Below are 26,311 nucleotides of genomic sequence, written 5' to 3' on the forward strand. Positions count from 1 at the left end.
AAAATGCAGCAACTCTGCTGCTCTCTGAAAACAAACCATGGGAAACTACAGTGGGCTGGAGACACTCTACTAAATGATTTATGACATACAGCCCATTCATGAACGATTTTTTCTCCATTAAATGTGCATTAACACATGGGAGCCTAACACATGGAAAATCTTATCTAGCCTCAGAGAAAAAAGTTTCCTACCTTTCCATTACCTCACCTTTGACTACTCTGAGCCCATACTACTGCCTTCTAAAGAGATTGTGCTATAGTCTGCTTTAATCCTGCTGAATCCCAGATTGGGTTTTAAATACACCTTTAAAACAATCATTATACCAACACAGGGTTTATCTACTACATTCATTGCTTGCAACTCAGCAGACTATTCCTCAAAAATCTGCTTCTGTTAAACATGGCATTACACAGTGCTACCTCATTCCTATTCACGAAACTTTTAAAAATGAGGGAAAACTCCTCATCTCAGACTGCACACTACATTACAGTACCATGTTTTATTTTTTACACAAGGATAATTGTTACCCCAGATTTCGATTGATTACTATGGACCATGCAAAATGCCACAGACCACAGAAGCTATATTTTCAAACGGATGTTTTTATTTATTAATCAGGCATTGAATCAAGTAAAATAAACAGGTTTTGCTTGTTAAAAAAATGTCCAGAATACCGTTCATGGCAAACTTGTTTCCTTGTAGTCATACAGAATGTGAAACTGTTCAAGAAACAAGCAAAAAAACCAAACCTGACTAATTACTGTCAGTTTGTATGTGTATATATGTATGTATCATATCCACAAATTACACACTATATTTGTGCGTATACTGGTGTGTGTGCACCCAGACATATGTGTACACATATACACAAACATATATGCACAAAGAGCACTGACTGGCTTAATAGTCCACTGGAGAAATGTAGCTTAGCCCCAGATGAGTATTCTGTGGTAAAACGAAAAGGATACAAGGCCTATAGATAACAGACCACTCTTTTTCCTCTTGCTAAAACCATGATCTGTCTTTAGACTCACGGTCTATCTTTACAATGAAAATATGTGAGATCATTTTGGATCTTTCCAAATTCATGGTATTACCTCCATCCTGCTCAGTCTCTGCCAACATTGTACGGCCAAATGTTGATCAGTGTTTTCAGTTTGTCCACTACTGAAATCAGTTTCTAGATTTAATATTTCTGGCAAAAAAAGAACATATACAGCCTTGCTACATGTACTTTGGTAATACACCCTTTCCTTTTAGGCAGAAATTTGGCAATAATCCTAGATTAAAACTCCCTTCTGCCTGCATCTTTTTATCACTGCTTTGTATCAGTTGTCGCCTGTCAACTCATTATAATTATTTCACGCCACCACAGCTACCTCCCAAAATTCCCAGGCCAGATCATCTGGGCTATGTACATCAGATTGTATCGGTAACATTGTGCTCAATTATAAAAAATAATGTTTGGGGATTTATTCATTTTTCATTTTGAGGATATACCTTTCTTGCTTACTGAAGATGCTATGATAAACGCTGCAGTTTGCTATACGTACACATAATTCCCTTATGAGTATGTCAACTCAGGAAAGATCAGTGGCTCCAACCTGTGAACACTGGGATGCTGCCCCAGCTGAAAGCCACGGTACCAGCAAATTTATGCCAGACTTTTCTCCCTTTAATTCAGCAATTATCAGGACATGTAAAGGGAAAATAAAGGAGCACAGCTAGGCATTTATTTTCTATTAAAGAAAGGAAAAAAAAACAACAAATAGGCATTATGTATTCTTTGTCTTGCTCTTAAGTTTTCCATATCATTATAAGGCAAACTGTAGTACAGCTTTGTACCTGGAGAATTAGTATTTAAAAAATTTGAAGCTGGGCTTGGGACCATTTTATCTTGGACTCATTAGTGAACAAAGTGCATTAAGGCATCCTTTGTAAAAGACACCTAAAGCATGGTTATAAATTACTGAGCAAATCTTTTCTTAAAGCTGATATTCAATTTATCCTTTTTCTATACTGGCAGAATTTTAACCACTTGCATAGTAACAACAAAATACTGTAGGAAAACCATTCTTTTGAAGTTGTCATATGCCTCAAGCATCTCCCAAAAATTATCAAAAAATGATAATTTATACATAAGCACTGTAGTAATTACAAAGGGCTCCTATTCTGTAGAAGAGAAAAAAAAAGCATCTGATTCATCTTTGAGATAAAGTAGGTACAATTTCTATTGCCTTCATTGAAGTTCTCCACCAACACCGAGATGAATATAGGGCCTGCCCGTGCAGATTCCTATTGCTGCTGAAAACTTGTTTTTTACTCCTCATTCACAAAGAGACCCATGCTTTCTCAAACAACTCAGGACAATGGTAACTGTGAGCAAACTCCAGCTGCAGTGTTTCTCCATACAGCACATGCAGAACAGATTTCCTTGCTTTGTTATAGAGACTACATAATGTGCGACAATGAAACATTTGTGTTTAATTTAAAATCAATGGAAAAGTGGTGCATGTCTCACTTCCGAGTTGTTGGCTGGGCTTGCTATGTTGAACCTTGTAAAATCAGCAATAAGCATTCACATGTCTACCATCAGAACTGTGACATCTTCTATTACAATCAATCCTTAAATGATGCTGTGCTTTATCAAATTAGTCTACAGTCAGACCTTGGATTGGCTGCTCTCCTCCAGTGTTGCTAATTCTCAGAGATGGTATCAGTCTTTCACATCCTCAGCAATTCCACAATGTTTCCTAAAAACGAAAATGAACCACTGGTAGATGGGAATGTTGCCATCAATGAAATAAATCACGATATGATTTATCCACTCACATTTCTAGGAGATATTCCACATGTTTTATAGGAACAGAGAGAGCACTGCCCTGTGAACAGAAGTAAATTATTCTTTCGCTGTGCTGTCTAGCTCCATTTCCTCACTGGTTTTCTTTTTTTTGCTGTTGTTCTTCTTCTTTTTGGTCTGCACACTCCCATGTGCAAATCAGAAACTTAGATCTTGCACTCAATAAGACTGGTAATGAGAGAGAGAATATTGACGTGAGTAAAACCTGCAGCATACTGACTTGTCCACTGCACAGTTTTAATCCTTCCAATTTCTTGCTTTTATCCACTGTAAAATAAAAGGATGTAAAGGGCCGATGAAACTTCAATCAATAGGACCATCAATGTGCAAAACAAATAAGCCATTTTCCAGGTGTCCAAGCCAGGCTTTCCCTTGCCTCTCTCTTTTTTTTTTTTTTTTTTTTTATAAATAATTTATAAATCTTCCTGTAAGAGACTAAATACAAAACAAACCAAACAAAACCAACTTCAAAAGAAAGTTCTAAGATTAAATCCACTCCTTATCCTTCCATACAAAGTACACAGTAAAGAGATATTCTTCCTTTTTCAGTTCTGGCCTGATTTGGCAGTGGCGGCGGGAGGCCACCATGGTCTGTCAGCTCCAGGCAAGCTCCTGCAGCTGTCTGGCCACCCTGGGAAGATACATCATCCTATCATTTGGCTTTTAGCAGTCATGCAAGCTGCTCAGAGGAGTCTAGGTGGTCAGGGATAGGCAAGCCAGTTATAATGGTCAAACATTTGTTCCACACAGTAAATGTGGGGCATACTGGCTGCCCAAACGTAATGTCAAAAGTATAAAGGTGTAGGGAGTTCAAAGCATCATAAAAAGCAAGGGAACCATTGTCATAGTCCAGCAAAATCCCAACCCGCCGGAGGTGAGGTGCAGGTTCGATGGGGATTTCTTTGCTGTTGTGCCGCACCACCCATGTGTTATTGCAGCGGCAAAGCACCCAGGAGGCAGAATTCTTCCCGATCCACTCATGCTTTGGTGCTGACTTGTAGGAAATACCAATGGCATACCTGAAAAACAGAAAACAACCCAAGGAAACATATGCCTCCTGCCATGTTTGTCTCTTGGTGAAGTAAAATGTTAGCCCAGAGGACTCACTGAAATGTCCCAGCCTCTTACTTCTGCTGGTTAAGTTCTTATTAAGTAACGTTTCACCATAATATCTGCACAAGCTCTATTAAAGTTTCGCCCCATCTGTCTTTCAGGTCTGAGTGGCCAGGGAAACTTTATTGTCCCTTGTATTATTTACAGTTTAGCTACTATGGCGATTTTTTTGAGCACTTGCCTCTGGTATTTAAAGGGAAGATTATTGAGTACTCAGCAACTCAGGGTTTAAATCACTGGGCCTCAAATTTCCACTTCCAAACAGATGAATACAGAGGAATTCACTGATTTTAAAATACACTGCTATCTGTCAGTTAATCTGATCTCTCCTTGCTCCTTTAATATATAGCCCAGAAGAAGGAATGCGGAGTAAACATCAAAGGACACATTAAAAAAAAACGTTTTTACCATTTTGCCAGATGTTGGTGTGGTTTTTAGATTCAAATGAGCATTTTTGAGACTGGGTTTTGGGCCAACTGAAGCAATTGTAGGTGAAGACATTTGCTCTGCAAACCATAATTTATGGCAAGATGTGCAGGGCAAAAGGATTGTGAAAATGTTCTCATTAATGGACACTGAGAGCAAATACTTGATTCCTTATATATATATAAAACTGAAATTTAAAAGTTCCTCACGTTCTAGAGACACTGCAGTATTTGCTGGGCTTTCAATCAACAGAGATTACTGTGCCATAAGTTACTCTATTTCCATTCCTTCACATTGGCACAGGCAAAACACATTTTTCTTGTTTGAGACAGTGGGCATACCGGAAGACCTTAGTGATTTTTCCATTCCATTAACCATCATGATTGTTGCCTTTGAATCCCAAGGAATGACATCTCTTCCACTGACTAAAAGGCCCCTGAAATCCACCTTTGTATGACACAGAGGATCATTCAGGAGTGGAGGAAGGCACTCCTCCATTTCCTGCCCCTTGTTTCATACCCTGGGGCACAGCCCTACAGCTCTGCTTCTCTGCATCCCCTCCACAGAAGCAAATCTGAGCTCTACCCCTGTGAAACTAGATCATCAAATTGTCCTTATATTATTTGTTTTTTCCTTACTGAAGGACACTAAGATCTTTCACATTTAGTAAAGAAATGACCACACTTACAAAGTTTGCTTTGTTGTTTAAACAAGATGAAACTTTCCGAGTTCCCCAATTCACTAAAATCTTAAAATGTACTTTATGTGGGTCCAAAAACCAGCCATCCCCAGCCATGGAGTAAAAGTCCTGTGAAGGCTGCTAAACATAAAGATCTGGCAGATTTCTTTCCAGAGTACGAAAATGCTGGAGACTGAGAAAATATTCTAGCAAACTATATGAAAGAATATGCCTGTCCTACTCTTGTACTGTTCCTCATGCCTCTGCTACCGCTGTCTATCAGAGAAACTGCATCATGACCTGTATGGTGTGAACTAGACATTAATTTCACATATATTTTCTATACACGTACCATGTACTCCCACTTATAACCACTTCCCAGTAATGCCGTCCGCTGTCAATGAACACATTGCCAGCTACTCCATAGCTCCCTTGGCTCGTGAATCGCTCTGGTGTGTGACTCTTTTTGGAGGATGTTTCATCACGTTCCACTGTCAAATTATCATGAGACACCTTCAGTTTTCTATGAGCCGATTTGGGGTCCAGTTTAAATGGCTGACCTGGAGACGCAGAGACAAAGATGGCAGAAGAATGGTTTGGCTTTGATTTTGGAAAGGAGAGTGGATTAGCAAGCCTCTAAGAAGCCCACAAGATTACATAACCGTATTAATCTCCTCCTCCTCCTCTGAAGTGTTCTTGAGATGGACTAACCTATTCTGCTCCCTGCAATAGCTACTTTGCATTGTCAGTTTACTGTCAATCTCATTGTGCGCTAACTTCCCCGTGTCGATAATCCCTGCAAAGAGCCCCACATAATCATCATGCCTATTATCTCTGACCTAGAAGTAACCTGAATACTCTGATACTTGTCTGTAATTGAAACCAATGTACATGCTAATAAAGGTCTGAGGGTTGCTTTTTTCACAGCGTATTAGATTTAGAAGAAATTGTGTTCCATTAATTCTCTAGGGATAAAGCTCCATAATAACATCTTCATCATTGCTACAAAAGTATGATTTCAACTCGGACAAAATGAGTTGGAAAACAAGAAGCAGCCCAGGCCTTGTCTGTTTGTTGACTCACAGCTTTATTTATGACAAACGCAGTCAACAATTCAGGATCACTTTGGAAGTATGTCCATGTTGTGCTGGATATTGTGCATTAAAAAGAAGGAAGTGAACTTGGTCCAAATAATATAGCGTAAAAACATTACTGAGGCTGTTACTCTTGGCAAGTATATTCGGCTGCAGCATGAGGTTTGTAGACAATAACAGGAAGCTTTTTGGTAAACCGAACCCTGCAGATATATAAAGCCTGCCACAATTCTGACAGGCTGGCTCATTGTGTCAAAAAGCAAAATGATCATTTACTTCCAGTGGGAGACAACTAGGAAAGTATGACTCCACAAGTGGTCCAGCAAAGCTCTTTTTCCCTTCTTACTGTCTTTTATACCAAGGGGAAAAAAATGTAAGCAAAAGATTTGATGACATGCACAGAAAATGTGAGTGCTTACGAGATCTGTGTGAGGCACTGACGTGTACTTCAAATAAGACAGAAATTGTTCAGAGTTATCTACTTTTGCAATGTGTATTTAGTTAGGTATTATGATCAAGTCAAAAATAAACTCACTGGAAAATATCAGGGCACATTTTTCCTGCTTTTTCTTACCACTTGCTAGCAAGAAAATACCTACAGCCTGCCTCTCTATGGGATTAGGAGCCTCTGTGTTGCTGAAGCAGTGTCTGAAGGATGTCTTTTTCTGTACTGGATTGTATCTGGCCACATCATTTCTCACAGTCACCTGAGAAATTGCTTTTGTGCCACACTGGGTCACAAATTGACAAAAGGATAAAAGACTGCCATTTCCGTATGGCTCCTCTAGTTATGTATCTGCTTGTAGGTTACCAAGTTTAACAATACTCAGATTCTTGGTAACACGTGGAGTTTGTATGAGCAGCTTTTACACAGCAGTGCAAGCGAGGTTAATAGCAGTGAGGAGAAAGCCAGAAATGTGTATATGCCATTCCCTGCAGCCTCTTTCTTGCAACGTTCAGTATCACCTCTCTTTGAGCACCCTCCCCTACAATAAGCAGGTTTCAGAGGGTGCACAAATCCCAGTGTTCCCTTTGCAGTGCTCAGAGCTGTCCATGATGACTTCATGACTGAGCGGTTGGCTGTGGCACACAAAGAAAAAGGCTGAAAACCAGTCTTAAAATTGCTATGCTACATCTGCTGATAATTTGTGTAACCATTGTATTTTTGAAGTGGGATCTCTGATTACTCTACCACATCGCTGAACTCCGTAAAAATTGAAGGGGATGGAGTTATGAAGTTTTCCATTATCCCAAGAAAGAGATCATTTTGGAGGATAAAATTAAACTAGCAATTATCTTATGAACACTATACAAAAATACAATGTTTAACTGCAAACATAAGAAAAACTTTTGCTTTGCAGAGGAAAAAGAATAGAGAAGACATTAAAACAAAACCACAAAAGAGTATTTTCAATCATTTCACATGTGATGGCTCTGTTCCTAAATGATATTACCAGTGACCAAGCTACAGATGTTTCTCTCTCAAAAAAAAAGTAATTTCTGCACTTCTGAAGACTCTGTTAATCTTGAATCGAGTTAAATAAGTGGCTTTCATTGTGGGAAGCACTTTAAATAAGTTTAACTGCTCTGTGCTCTTGTATCTTCCAAAGATCAAACCCAGAAAGGAAGGCAAGAAAGGAGAAGTAAGCGTGCATACTGGATCTCACGTTACTCACTGTTTGTCTTGAGCTTGCCGGGCTCGCTGCTTCTGCTGCCTGCCTGATTAATGGCCTTAACAATGAAGATGTACTTAGTGCCACTCTGTAACCCATGCACAGTGTAGTGGTTTTGTTTGATATTGGGAACAATCATCCAGCTGTCGGCTGAGTTGCATAAACCTGCAATTTCAAACAGAGCACATCAGTCATAACATACTAAGCACTTTGTAACAGAGGAACATTAGAGCACTCCTAAGCACCCAACAATGGATATGAATTTTGCTTCTCTACCTTTTAAAGTGCTGTTACATTTACTAAGTTGCTACTTAATGCCACTAACTCATTTCATCAGCCCTCAGCCTAGGTAGCTTTTAAGTTCTTACTGTGTGAAGTCAACCATGAAAAATGGGCATTTAAGAAATGACTCAGTGGAGGCATGAACAGTCTGAGATTTTTCATACCCTAGCACAAGGAATTCTTTATTGCTTAAGAAGCAGAGGATTATGGAGATCCCATCAATCTACTGTTTGGATTAATGAGCTCAGTTTAAGCTCAGAAAACTAACGTAAGCAGTGAAGCTAGGAGGGCTGCGGAGGCACCTTTGCCAAGACCCCAGGTATGCATTCTTCAGGACCTGAAGCAAATCATGGGAGGCCATACAGGGTGGAACACGGGCTTCAGAGCAAGCTTTGGCTTTTACACTCCAGACTTTGCCAGAATGCAATCTAAAACAGTAAACTTCATGGATGCAACTTTTTGATTTATATCCTCATGGTTAGATGTCACCTAGGGAAGAGCTGGATAATTTTCCAGTTACAGAATTTTGGGGGTACATTTGATGCATACCACTGAAGTATATACTTAGGAAGTAAGTAAAATAAGGGAAGAGCAATAACATCTTCAAAATAGGAAAATACTCCAATAAGATGAACTTATCTCTAAATTTTTCCTACTGTGATATAATTGCAATGGCAGTCAATCACCCATGTTACTTACTGTACTTTTTGAACAGCTCCTGGTCTAATGGATTCCCAGTCTGATAGCTCTCTTATTGTAAATGTTTACATAAATAACAAATTAAACATTAATGAAATGTGTATATGTTCACAACCTCTTATGCAGTTATGCAGCCAGAAAAAGACACATGCAGACAGAAGTGTATGCATGTATGTGAATATGTAAGGCTGGAAAACCTCAAAAGAAAAATGTTTGACTGGATTAGGAACCTGACAGACTTCTTGGTCTCTGCCTTTACTGAGCATAGAACATGTTAGGAAAGCTGCTGTGTTATTAAAAAACAGCTTTAAGCTTTTAACTCATGTTTTACCATCAAACCAGTAGGTACTAGTGAACAGAATCCTTTAGAAGTCAATAGTAATTTCAGCTCTGTGTATTAGGCAATACAAAACCTTTATATGAAGCAAAAAATAAATAGGCTATTGAACAAAAAACTTCAAAGAAAAAGACTTGTGATTCAGGTTTACAGACTCATAGACAATTCATAAGCATACTGGAAGGTTCCTTTCTAATTTGGGATGTGCTTTTCATAACAAAAGATCATTAGGCACAGAACTCAACCCCAAATTTCAAACTAAGAATTATGTTGTTTTTGCCTCAAAGTTCTCTTATGTATACATAGCATCCTTGAGAGGCAGGCAGCTATTCATCCTGCTGTGCAAATGGGTAACTGAGGCATAGTTTCAGGCAGGGCTCGTATTACCTTGTCATCTAATAGAGCTTCAATGCCTAACCTATTTTCTGGACTCTGAGGAGAGGCAGAAACCAGTGAGTACCTTCTTTCACTTCTCCAGTTGCCAACATCCTACCCCATAAGTGCCTCTCTTTTACCGGACGCAGAATAAGCCCAGGTGAGTAGTGTAGGTGAGATCTCTAACTTCAGGTATTTAAAATGAGGTGAGATGAACACCACCACCACCCAATTTGAAGTCTGGAAGTCGAAACCTGTGGCTGAACTCACGTGTGGGTTGTGACCTTTGGACCACAATTTACCAGAATGAGAATATTTCACTGTTCAATTTCCTGGTGTAAAGTGGGAAAAATGAATTCTAGTATGTTCTTAATGCTCCAAACAGAAAGCATCCTCACCACATGCAGCCTCCCTAAATATCAGCTACAAGGTATTCAAACAGTTTGCTATATATGGATAAAAGCTGCAAAGAAAAGCAACCCTGCAGCACTGCTTTTGTCAAGAATATTGAAGAAACAGATCACATAGAGCAAACACCTGTCTACCTCCTGAAAAAAACCAAAACTCGCGTTATACTCTCCTCCCGCACCTGTGGATTTATACATAGAATCACATACCCAGTACTCACTAGTCTGTAAATACTTACATAAGAGTAAATTATTGTATTATTAAATAATCTATCTGATGGTTAACTTATATTTCTGTGTACAGAAGGCAGATTCATAATCATTTTAGGTATTGCTACATATTGGCTTCTGCTGCCAAGACTACCAGTGTACAATGAATGTTGGATGTGTATGACCCGGTTACTCTGCTCAACAAACCTTGCTGTCCCAACAAGCTCAGCTCTTGCCTATGCACCAGTGGTGCATCCACGTGCTTTCTGACTGTAAGCTATTTGATAACAACCTTTAAATGGAACTTTGATTCAAAAATCTTGGGAATGACTTTTGAATGAGTCAAACAACAAGTCCAAAATCCTTTAAAACAGAGAACAGTAACACAGTGGCAGCCAAGTTAAACTTTTAGGTATGTCACTGCATCAAAAGAATTTGTCTCCAGTTACGCCTTGTCAGGACAGCCTTTCTTTTCTGAATGCAAAAGAAGACAATTAAGAAAGTTTATGGAAATGAGCAAGCAGCCTGGCAACACGGGCATCTGGGGACAGCATTTGACCCTCAGTTCCCTGCCGGTGGCAGGAGGTTAAATAGAAAAGTATACATCATCTCCTCACTGGCACAGCAGCAGGCGCTAAGGGTCTCCTATTGTACCCACTCCTAATCCAGGCTAAATTCAGGTTTCTTTTTTCAAAAACCCAGGACTTTTTACAGGGTTATGCAGGTGGTAAAACAATGTCTTTTAAAACTGTAGCCTACAAAAATGCAGAGAATTTAAATTACATCCTGGAATGGTGCAGTGAGCACAGTGATGCCCTTACAGGATGTGTGAGTTTTCAAAACAAGTTTCTCAAGAGTCTGGAGGTAATAATTTGTAACACCATTTCCCTGGTGTTGGCTCTTGATGTACTTTAAAAAACAGATGGGGAAAATCCCAAGGTGTAAATCCTCCTAAAATTTACACTGGTAGATTTTAATAAAATACATCTTCTTGAAAATTGTAAAAGGAGGAGAAAAGTCACGGGAAGGTTATTTAATCATTTGAGTATTTTAATTATTTTTAAATGCTTTCTAAATAAATTATTACCAACTGAAACTGGGAGAACAGATAGCTTTCCACCCCTACTCTGCATTCCCACATGTAAGAAAACAATATATGGAGGATTCCTGTAAAAAATATCACCTTATTTATTTTTTTTTTTTGGGGGGGGGGTGTGTAAGAAATGCACTCTATATACTCTTCAAGAAGTTTTCTCATTTTTATCCCAAATTTTCTTTTGTGACATTAAAAGACACTAAAATCCTTAACAGCAATCTGAAGATTATGAATCTATTTTTAATAAATTAAAACTTCCAGATACAGACAAAAGCTAGAATATTCAGAAATTAATTAGTGAATAATAAATTAACTGTTTTTCCTGGAAGCTTGGGCTCCTAACTGTCTTAGTTCCTTCAACAAAACGTTATCTTATCTTACATGAAGAGTAACCTTATCATGTAACACTTCCAAGGTTCTGACAATGCACTGTATCCTTAATACCGTGACTTTTAATATTTAGCCGATGTAACTAACAAACCTAATTTACCAGGAAAGAATTAGTTACTGCTCTTTGTCTTGAAGAGACATGTGTTTTTCTTGAAGACATCTTGCATCACAGTAAAACACTGGGTGTTTAAAATTTATCCTTCCTGAAGCACACTAAAGCAAAAATGATGTTAAAAAAATGCATGCTCAATGAATACTTGAAATCTATTGAAATGGGATAATGAAATTATAATGCATATTAGCTAGATAGTGACAAAGTCATTTTAAAAGCCTTTACAATATTCAGATTGTAGGTGATTAGCTGCCTCTCAGAAATGCAAATGTGAGAATGGCATAACTCTGAGAACCACTGCTTTAGTAAAAGCCTGCTTAATTTAATGTCCTATATTGCTCTTATGCACAGAACAGGGCTGCCAAGCACTATAGCCAAGCAGTTTGGCCACATTTGGAAATAATCTTTCCTGTATGAAATAGGATTCAAAATGAAGTACTCTATTTGGATCTTTTCCATCAAATGTTGACCCTCCGATTTTTCAGTTAATAAAAAAGAATATAGTTGATTATGTTGGATAGAAAATACACTAGAAAAACAGCATTGCTTGTTTTTGTTACTGAATTCTTAGCAATCTCTGAATGATATATGCCTCTGGTGGGAGAAATGTACTGAGAAGTGGAAAGTGCAGTCAGGCTGGCTATGTGGTTTTAAGAAAAGATTCCAAAATAACAGCCTCCATTAGCACGGTAGGTGGGTATGTATGCAAAGTGATTCCTATTGTCTCAGGGGAAAAAGGCTTGTTGGTTTAATGCAGTACTCCAGCTACTCCCTTGTGGCTAATTCACAGCTATAAAAACACAGAACTGAAGACACTCTATGAACCTGTTTACATTATCTGCTACAGGCAACACACAATACTAATGGAAAATTTTGGAGATATGACAGAGGAATAAATAAATTTAAAAAATAATTGTATGCAACAGCATGCAAATGACATAAAATTTCTGCTAATCCAAAATCTATTCCATTAAAACAGGATTAAAAAAATATAAAATATCACCTAGCACCAGTTCATGATGCCATGAAGGCTGCAGTTCAGCGCCTGCTAATGCTACTTACAGTGGAAATAACTCTCCATGTTCAACCACACTACTACAGTACACTCCAATATTCTAGGCTAAATCTTGTAATTTATGAAAGTTGGGATATTAGACCCTTCTGCAGGACAAAAAGTATAATCCAACAATGCAAAGAAATACCCAAGCAGGGTTCTGAGCAAAATCAGGACATTAGTGGGCAAATTTCCAGTACCAGCAGAAGTTGGAATGAACTGGAAGAGTCTCATGCGTTAGAAACCTGGGCAGATCTGTAACAGTTAGATTTGGCAGGAACATCTCAATTGGAGGTGTTCAAGTCTACATTAAATAATGAGATTAAAAAAAAGCTTTGCAACATTTATAAAACACTTCCACATACATGTAACAATGTACAGAATTTGGGTTAATATTATAACTTTCAATGAAATTGAAACTAACAGCCAGGATATTTGTGTAAGAGCTGTACATTAAGAAAAAGAGAGAGAAGCAAAGAAAAAGGGCCAGTTCTTTCACTTCTTCCTACTGTGACTTAAGGTCTTCAGAGCATATTGTAAACAAAGTTTCTTACAGTGTTAATTTGTTCTCTCTTTAAATTTTAATGACACAATTTCTGCAAAGCAGTAAAATGAAAGTTCAGACTTCACACCGAGCACTTCACGCTATACCCAAAAATTACCATCTTGCATCTCTGAAAGTAGACTAATTGATACACGTTTTGCAGATCAAAGCTTTCACCTCCACATGGGAAGCCTGCAATACAGCCTAAAAATGAATACCCTGTTATTTATTCACTAGTAAGCGAAGAGTAAAACCTGACATCACAGAGGTGTGGAAATGGCACAACTTTCTGCTGCTGTGTTCACACATAGTGCCAGTAACTGACTTGCATAAAATCTTCTAGCATAAAGCCATAGATAAAAATGGTTAGAAAACAAGCAATGAACTATGTTGTCATTAAGTCCTGCCTGCTTAGTAGTAATAAATCAGAGAAGCATTTCCTTTCTTATCTACTTTGCTTCAACTTGTTCCAAATTATTACTAGATCTTTTATGTTATCCAGCTTGCTCAGATGTAGGATCATGTGTTGAAGTTTATTTCATCTTTCCAGCAGTCTAACTTTTGCAGCGTTTAAAATCAGGTTGTTTAGCAAAATACTAAATGGAGGTTTTGGCAAAACACTAATCAAATTTTCAATAGTTCACCTTATTTTTTAGTCAATCCTGAATACCACATTATATTCACAGTACGCTACTTAAAAATGGTGTTAAAATGCCAGCACATGAATCTTCAGATGGCCTTTCAGATGGCTTGGAAAAATAACTCCAGTTTAGTGACAAAATGAGGTGCATGCAGCAACAAAGGTGTCAGTGCAAAAGTTTGGTTCATTACTGAAATTGACATATATCATATATTTTTCTATAAAGCATGTAAACATGTCCGCAGCACTGACTTTCATCAAAGTATCTCAATGAATTTTGTAAGAAGAAAAACATTTCTGCACTGGATCAGAACTAAGACTGTCTAGCTCAGTGAGTGGCTGGGGTATCTGGAGGTGGGCAAAGGAAGAGTGTAGGAAGGTGTTAAGGAACAAGAAAAGCACACAGCCATCATTTCTCACCATGATCTGGCAGACCTCAATAGCTCACAGCTCTTGTACTTCCTGAGCCAGAAGGAAGTCTCTGCACTGCATTGTTCTAAGTGGATTTCTCTTGTGTGATCTGTCTAGTCATCTCTTGAACTGAGATCCACAACCCTCTGTGGCAATGAGTTTTTGTTTATTCGCAATTTAAATGCACATTGACTGAACAAACTCCACCTTTTGATTGATTTGGTTTGTTTCAGGATCCTTGTTTCATAAAGCAAATATGTGTTAGCTAGTGGTATTCCCATTAAACATACAGGGAACAGGAAGAAGTAAAATGACTTCTCCAAATTCATAATCAATGATCACTATGCACTGAACCCAGAAATGCTGACCTCCTGGCCAAAGATTAGAAAGTATTTTTTCCTCGGAGGAACAGCTATTTAACAACAAAAGAATCCAAGGAATAATCAGCAAGTTTGTTCATTAAGGAAAGCCACCGATTCAAAACGGGAAGTGCATTTAATAAAAAATGTGCTGCAATGCAAATATAAAGCAATGATTATTCATGTAATTACAAGTCGAACAAAGTTATCATATTAATTGTTGTTCCACTGAAGTTTGCTGCTTTAGAGTATACTGATACCAGTGCTTTGTATCCTCGAAGTCTGTAAAAATCAGAGGGAAGGACTTAAAGCTGTACTTGTGACAAAGGTCCAAGTTTCAAGGTTATCTAAATGACAATGGGGCTGCAGTTCTGACTAATGAACGGTTCAACACAGGCTCCCGAGTGCCTGACTTGCCCAAAGGAACTGAGGTCTTTGTCCCTGCTACATCTGCAAACAGGGACCTAGGACACAAGAGACAAGTCCTTAACGTTAACACGTACAGTACTTGGGCTTTTGGGAATATGTGCTGATTTCAGTCTTCGAAAGCTCCCACAACACAGCACTTCCAGAAAAGGCACAAGAAATCTTAACTGGATTAATTCTAAATTTGAAAATCTTTTGAAAATATTATTGGTTTGAATTTAAAATTTTGTCATTAAATCTTCCCAGAAAATATTTTTTTCATTTTGTCCTTGACATACATTTATATTTAAAGGCGCTTGCTTTAGAGAGAAACGAAAAGGAAACAGAACTAGAAAACAGATGTTTATACTTACTAACAACATTAGCTTGTCCAGTGAAGATGGTGTACTGCAGCTCATAAGAGACCACGCTGAACTCATCATCTGATGTCCAGTGGACAGTAATAGTATCATAAGAAGCTGTACAGAGCTCTTCTCGAATTGTGGGTGGGTTGGGAGCTGTGAGATACAACAGAGGAGGCTTACTGACACAATCTGTAAAATATTTATGTTCTCACTTGAGATTAGGGGATGCATCTGATGTATGAGTTTGTAGCTATGGCATCCAACAGAATTTTCAAAACCTTTTTGCTTATTCCAGTAGCAACTTTGGTTATTAAGAAATTGTAGCAAAGCAATTTTTACTATCAATATAGCCACATAGGAACTTCAGATTTTGGAAATGTTTTGTATTAAAGTAGCTTTAGTTTTTAGATGCTGTAGCACAAGTGATGTTTGTGGTCACATTAAGCTGTGATCAAATGGGTACAACTGACATACTACTATTTCTAGGATTGTTCTGACTACGATACCAGAACTATCAAAGTTTCATTGATGCACATGTCAAGAGGGAGAGTCAACACTCTTCACTGTTGACTTGAAAGCAGTGTTTGCCTACCCTGTCTTATCAGAGAGTAGCATAAACGGTATTTAGAAAATAGAATTTTGGGGAAGTTTCCAAACACTCATGCCTTCATGCTCAAACATCTCCTCTCTACAAGTTTATTTTTATTTATTATTTTGTACCTATTCTTTCTGATACAGATGCATAAAATCCTGTTGACGTTACAATTCAATTTTTTTCAGCCTTACATAAAGAGTTCTTATCATAACATCATGACTGTAGGACTATTACAACCTTATCTTCAATGTCATTGCTGATCAGTTAAATAATTTTAGAAAACAATCCAAACACTTTAATTAAAAGTTAACCCTCTGGTGTTTTTTGTTTGTTTGTTTGTTTTTTAATCAAGAAGTAAGATCCTTGGGTAGCAAGCTGTACATTCTTCTCCAATATTAATACGTAGGTTTGTTTTAAAGACCTATTTAAAGAAGTGAAGCCTGAGGCAAACTTCTTAGGCCTAATTTTTCCCTGTTTGCATTCCTTACAAAGCCACACACCTAAATAAGAAATGAATGAGTTTTTCTTTGAATGACTGGTGAGCCTTCCTGCATGCTTGGTTTGGAGGGAGCTTCATTCCTAATTATCTTCCCTATGTGCCACCATAATGAAAAAAAAGAAAAAAAAATTAAAATCCTTGCGCCTAATAGTATTCCTCCCAGCTGTCACAGAGTGAGGAAAGAGTGCACTCAAGCTGAAACAACCAAAATATGCCTGTATTAAGCAAAATGGAAGGCTACTTTGAATTGTATGTTTGCTGCCGGTACTTTAACTTCTGTGAGTCACAAAGAATTGTCTCAAAACCAGTCCCTATGAAGGAATTCTACCTTTACTTTCGCAACATCATATTTTTGTGAAGCATCTATTTTACTTTCCATTAAGAATTTTTATAGCTCGTGCCTGGTTTACTGATGTATGTTCCCAAGGATTCAAGCGCAGATGCATTTCCAAGCAGCCTCTCTCAACCAAGGGGCATAAGGAAATGTTCAAATGTGTTTCATGATATGGCCATGATTTGTGATGCTCTAAATATTGTAGCACAGAATGTTATCCATGTTTTTTGTTGTTTTTTTTTTTTTAATGAGGCAGGGAACTCCTTGGGACAGATGGGTATTAATAAAGAGAGAGAGAGAAATGAACTGAAATAAGAAGAGTTATCCAGGAGCGGAATATAAACAAAAGGAGAAAAAAAACCCCACAATCTTCAGGAAAGATTAATGCTAGAGCTTAGAGGCTGTGTTCTAACTGAGACCAACAAAATGTTCTGAGAGCTATGCAGCACTGCATTGGTCCTATCAGCTACGTTTCAAATACGTACCCAGCAGAACAATCACTGGAGCTTCTGCCCCATCCCCTGCCCAAGCTGAGGCTTCATTTTTGTATTTTGCCTGTCCTTTGAAGGAAAAAAAAAAAGGGGGGGGGGAAAAATTGCTAATACAAGTGAATGCATTTTTCTGTGTGCTAGTATCCAACTAGTCTTCAGTCACTTCTTGCACCTAACAGAGAAAACCTTTTACCTGAGAAATGTACTTGTTTTTACTACAACACAGATAATAAATATTAATTTATGGAAAGCAACAATTACTGAAAGTTTAATGAACTGTAAACTGCATTTCAATAGCACGTATGTGTCTTCAGCTCTTTGGAAAATGACAGCCTAAGTTCTTTCTTCATAGGTACACCTGTCTGGCCTTACGGCTGGAGATTTACAGACCTTCATGTAATGACAGAAGAAAAAGATATTTGACCTAAGCAGGATGTCTTTTCACTTGTTTTTGTGATTAACCCACACCCACCTAAGACTACACTGCATGAAAAACAGCTCTTTGGCAGCACCCCTTTCATAAACCACTCAGAATAAACCAAAATACACCTGCTTCTCCTGCAGACAGGCAGGAAAGTTAACATACGAATATTTTATTATGACTTTCAAAATAATATATACGTCTGACTGCCAAATTCATCCTTCCACAGCACATACACCTTTGGAGAGAGTAAAACTGTAATGCAATTAAAGAGATTGACCTTAATCGGTTATCTTCATTATTTCATTTGATAGGGTGTGATCTGCTTATCAGATTTACTAGCGCTGATTTACAGAGCTCAGGTGCCACAGGGAAAGTTCTACAGAGCCTCCAAAGCCATGCCAAGGCTGCACCAACAACTTCACCAGCGTGGCCTTGACTCGTGTGTGCTCCACCACTGCCTGGGAAGGGGAAGCCCAGCATGCTTCCAGCACAGCAATGGAATACAGGAAGCCTTATATCTACCATTCAGTCCTGTTTCCTGGTGGAGAAGCAGTGATTGCCCCTGAGCCTTTCCAGTCCATTTCAGGGTGACAACAGAGCACTGAGCCCTAAACAAGACTGAAATTTGACAACAGAAGCTGTCAATAATCTCAGTTATTGGCAGCCTCCTGTCTACAGACTCCTACTCAGTGTCTGGGAGAGCTGAAAAAAGTGAAGCAGCTCTTGAAAACCCCAAATTTACAGCACTCTATGGTGAGGGAAACTGGAATCAGTGCTAGCAGACTTAGCAAGGCACAATGAAAGTGGTTTAATGAATTGCTTCCTAACATCTATAAATCTCCTTGGTCACGGGGTGACAGTCTCTGTAGAGGATCAGGGCAAGTATCTGAGACTGGTGAATGCTTCAGTCAGTCTTACTTTCATCCACTTGTACTCATGAATCAACACTGTTACAAGAGAGAAAATCATTGCCAAAGGCTGTTTCAGTTCATTTGTATGACTTTGACTCAAAACTTCACAGGCACACTTAAGAAGTCAGAAACCACATATGAAGTGCCTGAAAGGCAGCAATTAATATCTGAAAAGCAGTTTTTAAAATTTGCTCCCAGCATTAACTGACCTTGTGAGCATACCTCTCCCTTTCAATCAGGTCAGTCTAACCCTCCTTTCAGTGTCATCTGCATGACTTTTGCTCTAAAGCAGACACATGGTCTGTACGCCTGAGACACAGTTTAGGGAAGCTGCAGTCTCTCACTGGTGAATCCCAGCATGAATCCAGCAGCTCCTCGGTAGCTATTGAGACTACATATACATCCTCTCATCGCAGGGTCACAAAGATTGATTAAACCCACCTTAATTTTGTTTTGTTTGCTCAGTCTCCCTCTCCCTGCTGTCGTGGGGTGATTGACTTGGTAAGGGCTCGTTATGGTTTTTGAAACTGAGCGAAAAAGGAAGATCTAAGCCATCTTCTTGCTGGTATAAACATGAGGGAGTTGAGCAAGCTGCTCTGAACTTCTCTCAGCTGTTCATTACTGGCTCCACACTGGACTGAACCAGCACGCAGGAATTTGAAAGGCAGAGTTACATCAGATGTGTATACAAATTTGGTGTATTAGTAACATGTCATGCATGAGTTGGCACTTGACAGCTCAGTCATGCAACCATCTGTACATAGGTTTTGGGTAGACCAGAACTGTTCAAGAAGAACAGAATGAGAAGAGATTATACCCAAAGCATGAGACTGCACTGGCTGGAGGTAGTTTTTGATCTTCTAATACTGAAAGACTTAAGAGGAATGACAGGTTGTAAAGGATTTCCAGAATGAAGTTGTTTTCATGTGAAAAAACTGCTGGCATAAGCTAGGCAATACATATTTCTTTGTGCAGTCATAGCTAAAATAATGGTTGAAGAAAATTTAGCATAGTTTCAGATGGGATTTCTGAAGAAGGACAAATTTCAAGGTCAAAGAATAGATGTTCCTTCAATTGATTTCAAAGTATTAAGACATGGAACAAGTATTTTTGATCCACAATGGATAAAAGAAGTCCTTATGTCAGTAATATTGTGCAGAGAGTTTGCAAGTCATAAGCACTGCCTGAATGTAGCTAGATACATGTTTAGGAAAAGATGAGTTCCAGATGAAGAGCTTGAGCAACTGGCAAGAAAGTTTTCAAAAGACATCAAGGCTATATATACAGAGAATAGAAGTCAGAGGAAGATTAAGGGTATTGTTTTAATATACTAAGCTTCACATTTCAATGTCTGTCTGGAAACTTTCAGAGAGAATTCAGAGATTTCCATTTGGATAGTAGAAGCTTTTGACAGACAGCTGTGTAAATGATAAGCACAAACTAATTAAATTTATATTTGGGAAGGAAATAGCCTAGGAAGAAAGAATGATGCAAATTTCAATATGTCACATTGAAAAGTGGGGCTGGGGAGATGGAGAATGAAGACAACCTGAAAAAGGGAACACTGGGAAGAAGCAAAGCAGAAGAAAATCTCCAGAAGACAGCCAATGTCAGCTGCTTCAAAGACAAGTGACAGCACAGAGGATGAAGCTGGAATTTAGGCTTTGACGTGTTGTTCAGAAGCAATAAAGATCACAGACTCTATATAAGATAGGCTTCTTCACTTAATTCACAACACAGGTGTACCGCTATGACTTACAAATGGTCTTCATTTTACTTAACTGTGAAACATGATAAAAGTAAAGGCCAATTCACTCTGTCACAAAGTTTTCAGTTTAAGATCTATGAAGACTCCATGCACCAATCCAAAAGGGGTAAAATAAAATCTTCCTCCAGAGTTTCTGAGCAACAATAAAGAATAATGAAGAGCATTAAACTGTTGGGACTATACATATACACATATACATTACATATATACATATATTTACATAAATGTATTTTAACTGTCTGCATAGGCTGTATTTGGTGCTCAGATAATTGAGACACATGTTTTGGATTTTGCCATTGCAGCAATATGCTATTTATTAACATAAAGAAAAAAGCACAAAGACAGAGCCAACTAAAACTGTTCTTCACTGGGTATCAAGGGCAAGAATAAAATTGGTAGATTAGGAAAAAACAACTAAACTGCTAGATACATTTGCAAGTCTCCTTAGACTGCAATTTAAGCAATTTTTCAAGAGTATGGATGGGGTAGGAAGGCAGCAGAAAAGAAGCTGTGTAAATGACACAGCCAGCATGATGGACCATGGAAAGGATCCTTTTAGCAAGATGACCCTTTGTTTTGGCACAGCTACAACCTTCATTTTCTGTAGTGTATAGCAGTTAGGCTGGTAGTGTTCCCGTATGATGCACAAAGGGGAGAAGACCTGCATAGTGTGAGAATAGACTACTAGGCAGAATTCACCTTGTCTAACTTTAAAGATCTAATTATCTTTGAGTCTCTCTAGCATCTGTTTGAAGTCAATAGGGAGAAGCAGGCACCTCCAGAATGGAGTGAACTGACCTGATATATATGTGCCTTGAAATAAGGTGGTTATTTCTCTTCTTCGACTATAAAGGAAGCTGAGACTGATTATTTTACCAGTAAATTCCTAGGTTAGGGCAAATAAGTCTGGCTTTTTAGTAATAATTCCTTTAATATCTTGGCTTTTTGTAATTTTGGTGGTGAATACTCAGCATGGTGGCAAAATTCAGCAGACTTTGGGGAGAGGCAGACATCATGTTTCACTGGTACTGTATAAAAAGCTCAAATAACTCTCACCATATTATTGCTATGCATTATTTACTTGAGTATGTGTTAAACACTAATTGTATTCACCATTTACACACTGACACAGATATTTCTTGCAGATAAAATCTCCTTCTGATACGGCAAGAATCCCACAGGTCTATAAGGCACAGGGGATACTGCTCTGTGCATGCAGAGTGTCTTGGTCTTCCCAGTACTCATCTGTTCACCTATTCATTAAGTAGTTTAAGTTGGAAGGACCTTTAAAGGTCATGTATTCCAGCCCTCTCCTGCAATGAGCAGGGATATATTCAAGTAGACCAGGTTGCTCAGAGACCTGTCCAGCCTGGCCTTGAGTGTTCCCAGAGATAGGGCATCTACCACCTCTCTAAGCAACCTGCTCCAGTGTTTCACCACCCTCTTTGTAAAAAAAATCTTCCTTACATATAATTTGAATCTACCCTTCTTTATTTTAAAACCACTACCCCTTGTCCTATCGCAACAGGTCCTACTAAAAGTTTGTCCCCGTCTTTCTTATAAGCCCCCTTTAAGTATCGAAAGGCCACAATAATGGTCTCCTCTAAGCCTTCTCTTCTGCAGGCTGAAAACCCAAACTCTCTCTGCCTTTCCTCTGAAGAAAAGCCTCTGAATGGAAAAGATTCAGTGGTTGGCAATGGAGAGTTTCCATGTTCTCATATTCTTCTGAAATAACACAGGTATATCTCCTGCAAACTGGGCAAAGAGAATAGGTCCAGGAAATGTTTTCAAGTGGTTTTCAAACAGTGCTTTGTGACTTTCATTGCAAATTCTCGCTGTTAACAGCAGATGCTTCAAGACCCTGCAAAATGAAACCCTACCCTGACTCTCTTCTGTTTTCAATTGAACTGGAATGAATTGTTCTATTCTGGCATTGAAATCAAAACAGCCTAAATTACAGTAATTTGTATCTTTGTGTGAGTCATTATATACTCTAAGATGGCACATTACTCAGGCCTTCACTGAGTGTCTAAACCTGCTGGCTTCTTCAGGCCAAAGCTTTCCGGTAGGTGAGCTGGGGCTCTGCTCTGTGGAGAGCTCACCCCACACCCTGGCACAGAGCACACTGTGTGCTCTCTAGTCCGAGACACAAGGAGGTCCTCTGGTTCTGTGGTGTGGGAAGTACACAGTGTCACTGCCATGAGAAAACATCTTCCAGTGCTGAGCTCTTGATGTTAATTGTTTGAGCAGGTCCCGGTTGCTTATGCAGAATCTGCCAGGCTGCAATCTGCCACAGCGAGGAGGCAGCCCCAAAGGAAACGATTACGTGTGGAGCATGTGTCCCCTGGGAAATGGGATTTGGTCACTGCTCTTCCTCCAATGCCTGCTCCAGCTGTTCTTTCATTTCATTCTGCTGCAGTGGCATTTAACCATTTCTCACTCTCACTTGCCCACACCCTAGTGGGGAGGAATGCAAGGAGAGGAGGAATGAATCCCAGTTGTGCTCTGTAGCACAACTAATGTTGTGCTGGGACTTTCTGGGGCTGCTGGGGGTAATATATCAAGGATTAAGAGGGAAAGTGTATTGCGTTTATGTGGCAAGGTTCTGGTGGTGGTTGGGCTGCAGGGGTCACTTCTGTGTGAAATGACCAGTGCTGACCTCGTGTTAGACACAGCCAGTTCTAAGGCAGACCCACTGCTACTCATCACTGATGCTGGTAATGCCAATGTGATAACGTATTTAAGACAGGGTAAAAGAGGCTGTACAGCAGCTGAGAGAAAGAGGAATGAGAAAATACGAGAGAAACAGCTCTGCAAACACCAAGGTCCATGAAGAAGGAGGGGAAGAGGTACTTCAGCTACCAAAGCAGAGATTCTCCTGCAGACTGTGGTGCAGACCATGTTGAGGCAGGCTGTCCCGTTGTAGCCTACAGAGATCCACAGTGGAGCAGATATCCACACTGCAGCCTGTAGAGGACCCACATTCGAGTAGGTGGATACACCATGAAGGAAGCTGCAGCCTGCAGGAGCTGAAGTCCATGCAGGAGCAAGTCTTCTGGCAGGAATCATGGCCCATGGGGACCCACAATGAAGAAGTCCATTGCTAAAGGACTGTACCCCATGGAAAGGACCCATGCTGGAGCAGCTCTTGGAGAACTGCGGCCTGTCAAAAGTCCCCATGTTGGAGAAGTTCATGATGAGCTGCATTGTGTGGGAGGAAGCCCATGCCAGGGCAGGAGAAGAGAGTGAGGTTGAAGTAGTGTTAGAGATGATTTGCGATGAACTGACTGCAACCCCCATTCCCCATCCCTGTGTGCTACCTGGGGGGAGGAGGCAGAAGAACTGGAAGTGGAGTCTGAGGAGATGGGGTGGGGGAAAATGTTTTTGTCTTTACTTTTATTTCTCAGTATCCTACTTTTACAATTGACTGTCAATAAATTACATTAATGTTCCCCAAGCTGAGTCTGTTCTGCCTATAGCATTAACTGTGGAGTGATCTCCCTGTCCTTATCTCAGTCCACAAGCTTTCAATCTTATTTGATCATCCCATCTTACTGACGAAGTGGAGTGAGGGAGTGGCTTGGTGGGCACCTGGCAGTCAGCTGAAGTTAACTGACCACAGAGAGAAATGAAGATCCAATCACTGCTATTTTGAGAGGAAAATATGTTAGCAGCACCTTGAGAAAAAAATTACCTGTAAGATAATCAAGGCATTCCAACAATTTCTTCTCCCTGGTAAAATCAAGTGCGAAGGTATCAAAAGTGTCGTTGAGATTAATTTCAGGAATTAGAACCTGGGAGGATGCAGTTGCCATGGAAACCCTATAATGAAAAGAAGATGTCTTTCAGCATTCAAGACAATAACTTCTACATCAAGGTAGGACCTGACCATTATGATTGCTGTCACTTCTCAAGAAGCTTGACAAAAAACTTTTACATGTATTTTATTTCTATGGTTGAAGTTAGGAGCTTCCCCTGCAGTTTATTTTTGCAAGAAGTATCTCCAGGAAAAATCTCTTACTACTCAGCTTCTGCATAACATGTAGTGTCCTATCAGTTTTTAACAAAATACTGATAAAGCAGCAATATACCTTGAATTGTCCCCTTGTAGTCACCCACTGAAACAAAGTAGAACCATTTTCATATGTGTTTTAAGCAATCCTGAAAGATTCTGAATCTCTCCCAACCCTTATTTTCCCAAGCAGCTTTTTGCTCCAGGCATTCCTTGGCACTCCTGTCCCAAAGGCAGATCCCTGCACCTCCTCAGTTGTTCATCACAGCACATTGCTGTTAACTTCAAAAGCACGGGGGACACATAAAACAAGCAGATGTCATCACAGTTTATTTTGAAAGGCTTTTCCCTGTAAAGCATGTGTGCATACTAACATTTCCTCCAAAATTGAAAAGTTTCCTTCCCCATTTAATTTCAGGAGCAACATTGACTTTTTGTCTGTCCAGCTGTATGAATTTAAAGAGACGAGCTTTCACAAGAAAACAGCCACCAGGATGGTTTGATATTTCAGCTCCTTCAGCGTGGTATCTCAAAATACATGTTACTGGAGAGCTGGATACTGGATATGCTTACAGCAAGTTTGGTCCATTTAAGCAAAAAGATTATCAGACCTCATGTTATACCACAGAACTTTGTTCCAGTTTGGAGGTAAACATACAACCATGCACGCAATCCATATCCATTTTCTGTCACTCATGACACAACAGATCAAAATATTTTGATTGCTTCAATTAACATTTTCCCAAATTACAGTATTTCTCCGCAGACAGGGCTCAAATTTGGGTACCAGGCCAAAGAGCTACCAAGAGCTATGTTGTCATATCTTTCATGTGTAGTATTTCAGGAAAATACAGTTAGGAAAATAAAAAACTGAGCTGCACATCTCATTGTCTTCAGCATAGTTTTCAAAAACACTGCTGAGGAGGTTTGCTAGTCAATAATTCTTGTTATACAGTTTTCAGCACTGCTCTCTGGCAGCTGTGGTTGTAGAACTTCGTTTGAAGTAGATCCTAGTACAGATAAAATATTTTGGTTGGGTATTTTTAGAGAGAATAATTAAAGTGCTTTTTTGACCCATGTATTTAGAGGGAAAAATGCCTTGAACTCTTTCATGTCTTCTTTTTTTTTTTTTCTCCCCCATCCCCCAGTAGTTTTTCTGCAATTACACTATGGCATTTTTACATCTAGTAGGAAAAAAAACACATCCATTTCTTGCAGGCAAAAGTTTGTCTTGGGGCAAACTCAGGGTGATGTACACCTCTGCAAAATTAGCAAAAGCCTTACTGACAAGCCAGCATTAAGGTATCTAAGATTAAGAGCTTCTTTGTATATGTCCATAAAGCACATATGGAGTGTGTGAAGAAGACCGTATCACCAGGCCCTTTTGGATGGTGTTTGGGGCTACACAGAAGGTGCACTGTGAGTACATGTGTTAAAGCCAGTTTTTGGTGAGCTCAAGAGCTTGCAGTTTCAGGCACCATGTCACCATGTTAGGTTTAGAGGATTGAATTTCCTCTTGTAATTCTGCCTGCTCTATCTGACACTGTACTTGGTTGGAAATCGTTTTTACAGGATAAATGTATTTCACCCACTGTAAATAATGAACAACCTAAATCACTGTAGTGTATGTAATGTCTTTGCTTACACAGTTACCTGTTGGGCTTACAACAGAGAATATTATGCTGCAGTTACTTTGAAATATGTGAATGAAGAAATGCAATGAGCATAATTTCAGGAGACTGTTTT

General features: G+C 39.1%; 1 protein-coding gene across 3 annotated transcripts in view; it reads right to left on the reverse strand.

The window, feature by feature from the left end:
• Positions 1-582: 582 nt before the first annotated feature.
• Positions 583-26,311, reverse strand: part of MID1 (midline 1) — a 249,591-nt gene continuing 223,862 nt past the window's right edge. For all 3 annotated transcript variants that reach the window (XM_062603614.1, XM_062603615.1, XM_062603616.1), the window contains exons 6-10: positions 24,248-24,375; positions 15,541-15,684; positions 7,849-8,010; positions 5,431-5,638; positions 583-3,879 (exon numbers count right to left, since the gene is read on the reverse strand). In XM_062603614.1, coding sequence (XP_062459598.1) covers positions 3,531-3,879; positions 5,431-5,638; positions 7,849-8,010; positions 15,541-15,684; positions 24,248-24,375 — 991 coding nt within the window. In that variant the 3' untranslated portion in view covers positions 583-3,530. The remainder of the gene's footprint in view (positions 3,880-5,430; positions 5,639-7,848; positions 8,011-15,540; positions 15,685-24,247; positions 24,376-26,311) is intronic.

This window comes from Pezoporus occidentalis, unplaced genomic scaffold (assembly GCF_034315485.1).
Source record: "Pezoporus occidentalis ecotype Australia unplaced genomic scaffold, CSIRO_AGI_Poc_V1 ctg81, whole genome shotgun sequence".
Taxonomy (NCBI): domain Eukaryota; kingdom Metazoa; phylum Chordata; class Aves; order Psittaciformes; family Psittacidae; genus Pezoporus; species Pezoporus occidentalis.